Source organism: Acanthisitta chloris, unplaced genomic scaffold (assembly GCF_000695815.1).
Source record: "Acanthisitta chloris isolate BGI_N310 unplaced genomic scaffold, ASM69581v1 scaffold22149, whole genome shotgun sequence".
Classification (NCBI taxonomy): Eukaryota; Metazoa; Chordata; class Aves; order Passeriformes; family Acanthisittidae; genus Acanthisitta; species Acanthisitta chloris.
Window position 1 is genome coordinate 45,991 of NW_008690149.1, and position 4,541 is coordinate 50,531.

General features: G+C 52.1%; 1 protein-coding gene across 1 annotated transcript in view; it reads left to right on the forward strand.

Annotated features, from left to right (window-relative positions):
- MYO1H (myosin IH) overlaps positions 1-445 on the forward strand; it is a 19,098-nt gene extending 18,653 nt beyond the window's left edge. The window contains exon 31 of the mRNA XM_009081716.1: positions 422-445. Within this exon, the coding sequence (XP_009079964.1) occupies positions 422-445 (24 nt within the window). The remainder of the gene's footprint in view (positions 1-421) is intronic.
- Positions 446-4,541: the final 4,096 nt, after the last annotated feature.

Genomic DNA, 4,541 nt, shown 5'->3' on the forward strand with positions numbered 1-4,541 from the left:
AGGGACAGGGAGCAATGCTCACCCCTGGCTTGGTCACTTAGAGGCCTTAGCCTGACCCAAGTTGAACATGCACCTGCAAAATGGGTGAAATTTGCCACTTCTTGTTGCTCCTTCAACCAAGTTAAGCCTGAGCTTGGTCAGGGGATGGAGGGAAGGCACTTCTTGTCACCCGAGCAGGTTAGCTGAGAAGTTGACAGCTCCAAGGAAGAATCCCAGTCAGAGGTGTAACACCCTTGGGGCACTGGGCAGCTGTCCTGGCAGCCTGGAGAGGGAGGGAGTGGTCCCTGTGTGCCAACACAACCACCACCACCTCAGGGCACATCAGGGATATAACATTTGATGACTCCATCATCTCATCCCTGATTTACTGACTCCTTCATCACTTTATCCCTGCTTTAATACCTCCCTCTTCTCATCCCAGGTGTCAACCCCAGGACCGCCTTGATGAGAACCAGGTCCTGGCTGGGAACAGAAAGGAGCCTGCAGGATGAAACCAGCCCTCACACCTCCCCTGGAATCTTGGATGCCACAGGGCTGCTGTGATTTGAGAGTTTGCTTGCATCTTTTAGGCTCTTTTTTTTTTTGGTATAGCTTTAAACTATTCCACTCTAGCTAAATCAATTCCTTGATGTTGCTGTAACATTCCAGTGAGTAGAGAGATGCTCCATGGTCACAGGGATATGTTGAACCCAAAAGTTGCAGTTCCATAGCTAAAATCTCTATCTCTGAGAGCTCTGACCAGGCAGGAAGGATTAACAGAGAAGCCAAAAGGCTCCTCTAGCTCTACTTTGAGTCACAGCTCAGGAGAACTGTCCTTAGAGCTGAGGTTTGGCTGCTGCTGTTCCCTGGGGGGTGCTGGGGCAGGAATTCTGTTGCCTCCTGCCTGGAAGCTGCAGCTGTACCACCACTCTGTGCTCATGGTGCTTCAGCTGCTGCTCCAACTCCCTTGGGCTAGGGTGAAACTGCAGCCTGGAGGTCCTTGCCTTGCTGCCTTTCACCTCTGAGCAGTGCCAGGAGGTCAAACTAACACCCAGGAGGAAGATGAGGTATTTCTTCCCTCCCAACCCCATGGCCCAGGAGGAGGACATTGTGCTTCCACCAGGTAAATAAAGTGACTCAGATGTAAATATGAAATATGTTCTAATTTATTGTGTTAAAAAACAAAAAGAAGGTACGTATTTGCAAACACCAACCATACACTGAAATCCAGCTGAAGCTTGTTTTGTGCAGGAGTACAACTGGGAGGGAATGATTGTACACAACAGGAATCTGCTGTTGTCCAGGAAACAACTCCATTAAGACTGAAAGGTTCTATCTAAGCTTTGCTCTAAGGTAAGACAGGAGCTCTGAGCTTTCCACAGGTCCTGGGGCTTGGGGGGGACCCCAAACCTGCCTCAAGGAAGTGCAGGAGCAGCTGCCAGAGGTGGGGGCAAACCCCTTACCCAGGGGCTGGTGGTCCCTCAGAGCTGTACATGCTGTGCCAGGAGCTCAGGTTTGAGTCCAGCTCTGCCTTGTGCTGCTGGACAACATCCCTCCCCCAGGTGAGGCTTCCCTCAGCTCCCCTGGGCTGTGCTGTCACTGCTGGTGGCTGCAGAACAGCAGCAGACAGCTCTGTCCTCCCTGGACTGGGAGGCACTGGGATAAGCTGAAGAGCTGCTTGTGTCCAGGACACCTGCCCTGAACCCCACCTTCACCTGAGAGGCAAAACCACTTAGAGTAAGGAGGCTCAGGGGGCTGAGAGCATTTGTGCAATGGCATTACCAGAGTGTGCCCAGAGCAAGGCCGAGGGGCAGGAGGTAAAGGACACTCTGACACAACAGCACAGCTTGGCTGCAGCACTCCAGCACACAGAGGGTGAAGGCAGGAGTGTGTGAAAACAGAGTCTGCCCAGAAATGAAGGAACAAAACTGAAACTCTCCTGGAGTGACTTGACTAAACCAACAGCTCTACAAAGTGCTGTACAAAGATTAAAAACAACTCTGTCCCCTGGTTTGTAAAGAACTTAAGTTTGCAAAACCTGAAAAGAGAAAAGCCTGAAGCCAGTTAGGAATCTATTTACAGAGAAGTTAATCACATAGATGTGACCTGTCAGGTGCTTAGCACTGGTGTCACCTCCTGGAACTGAACCTGCTCTGCCCCACAGGATGTGACTGGGGTTTGGCTGAGGTCTCCCAGGTGGGTCAGCAGAGCTGGGGGTGAGGCTGGGTTGGTCCTCCTGTGGCCCAGAACAGAACCCCCTACCAGCCCAGGAACACACCAGTAAGAGTCAGAGTGCACAGTGCTGGAGAAGCAGCAACCCAGGACTTCCCTTCCTCACTCCTACAGCTTGGGAGGGATGAGGGGACAGGCACCAGCTCCTGCTCTGCACTGCTACCAACCCAGAGGGTGCTGCAAAAAAGGTGAAAGGACAACTTAAACTAGAGGCCCTGAACTGGCAGAACAGAGCTGAAGAGGGTAACTGTGGGGAGTGGCCTGGCTGATCTCAGCAAGGCTCCAGCATGTCTGGGCTAGTCAGGGGATGTGTTAGGACTTGTTGCCTGAAGGCCTTGGGAGGAGTAGGTGTGGAGATGGGACCCTTGAACAGAAAGCACCTGCGTGCTGGCTCACCAGCCCCCAGTTGGGAAGTTGCTGGGATGTTGCTGGGGTAAAACAACAAGTTGTTGTGCCTTAGGTTGACCAATTGGTACACACCTAATGTTTAGAATAAGCCAATCAGCAGGGAATATGCTAAGCAAAGGGACTATAAGGATTTGTGAAAAACAACAATAAACAGACACGTTGCTTGCATCAAGCAGCGTCCTGTCTCTCCATCGCGGCAGGTAACTTTCGAGCTCTTAGTTATAAACCAGTAGCTGAAGGAGAAAGAGCAGAGGAGACAGGGCCAACAACTCCACCTGCCCCAGACAGAAGCTGCCTGCGACTCAGAGAAGTCTTTGGTTACTAGAAAGATGTCCTCAGCCTAACTTGGAAATCTTTTAGTTTTACTTGATGAGCCAAAACTCTACAAACACTTCAGGCTCTACAAGGAGCTCTGTGCAGCTGGGGGGGAGTCACTGCCCTGCAACACAAGTGTTGGGGTGACGTGGCTGGTGGTGCTGGCAACACCTTTGGTTTATAAACTGCCCACATGTCCTTAGCAGCTCTGAGCCAGGAAGGGATCCTTGGAGCAGGAACACGGAGCTGCTGCTCCACAGGAGCCTGGCTGCTAAGGCCAGTGCTAAATATTCCAGCAAACAGGTCAAAAGAAGCTCCAGAGCAGGGCAGAGTGCTCTGCTGTCAGCCACAGTGTTTAACACTTCCTCCCTCAGGTTTCTTTCCCTCCCAGGACTTGTTACCTGAACTGTCACAGCTGTGGCTCTGCTCATCCCCCTCACATCCAGCACTATGGAATGATACCCCATCTTCCACCTTCACTGTCACTTGACTCCTCAGCAAGCAACAAGAGAGGAGGAGGTAGATAAAATACTCATTCACTATTGAAAAGGGCTCTTGGAAATCTAGGCTGCAGTGGCCTTCACCCTCTGCCCTTCCACACACAGCTGCCAGTGCTGAAAACACTTGGAATACACTCAGGATAAAGTCAAACAAGGAATGTCTGCCCCTGGACCACTGTCTGCTCCTCTTCCCTGTGGTGCTGTCCTCACTCAGAGCGAGGCAACACTCCTGGATCAGCTCCAGAAGGGAACCAGAGCTGCTGCCCCCCAGGCTGCTGTGACTCCTGGTTTCCCTGCAGGACAGAACACACCTTGCTGGCCTGGGAGCTGCTGGAAACCCTGTCCACAGCTGAGATCCAGACTCAGGCAGAAGCTCTAAGTGCTAATTGGTACCAACATCACCTTAAGGGGAAAGGAACTGTGGACAATTTGCTCCTGATCCTCCTCCTTTTGGAGAAACGTTAATCTTGAACCGTAGGGATAAAGCAGGGATCAGTCTCCACTGTTCAGTGCTACAGCAGCTCCTCTGAACCCTACAAGGAGCAGGTCCTGAGAGCTGTGGGGAGGCACAGCCAGGCCCCTGCAGCAGCTGTGTCCAGATCCCTGCCTTCCCCCCATGTTGGAGTGCCCAGGAGGGAGAAGGAGTGCCTGGAGGGAAGGAGGGTGGCTGGTGAGCTTGTGTTTGGTGGTGGTTTTGTTTGTAAAGTGCAGATAATTCCCAAAGCTAAAGGAAACCACAGCTCTCCTCCTCTCTAGCACAAAACAGCTAAAAAGAGTGCTAAAAAAGTCCAGAGCATTTCTCCAGCTGCTCAACAGGTCCTCACAGTATCCATCCATCCATCCACTCATCCAGTAACCTCACCGATTCCTCTCCTACAACTACTGCATTTAAATACCCCAAATAACCTAGAGTTTGTTACGGAACAGAATTTACAGAGTGTGCTGGCCAGAAAGCTGCACCACCTGGTCCTGTGGTCCTCAGCAGGGCCGGGCTGGGGCAGAGCTCACTGGTGCAGGTGTGCCCTGTCGTCAGGACGCTTGATGTGGATCCTGCGCACCCGCTCGATGCGCTCGCGCTCCTCATCCTCCTCCAGGTGATGGGAGCGT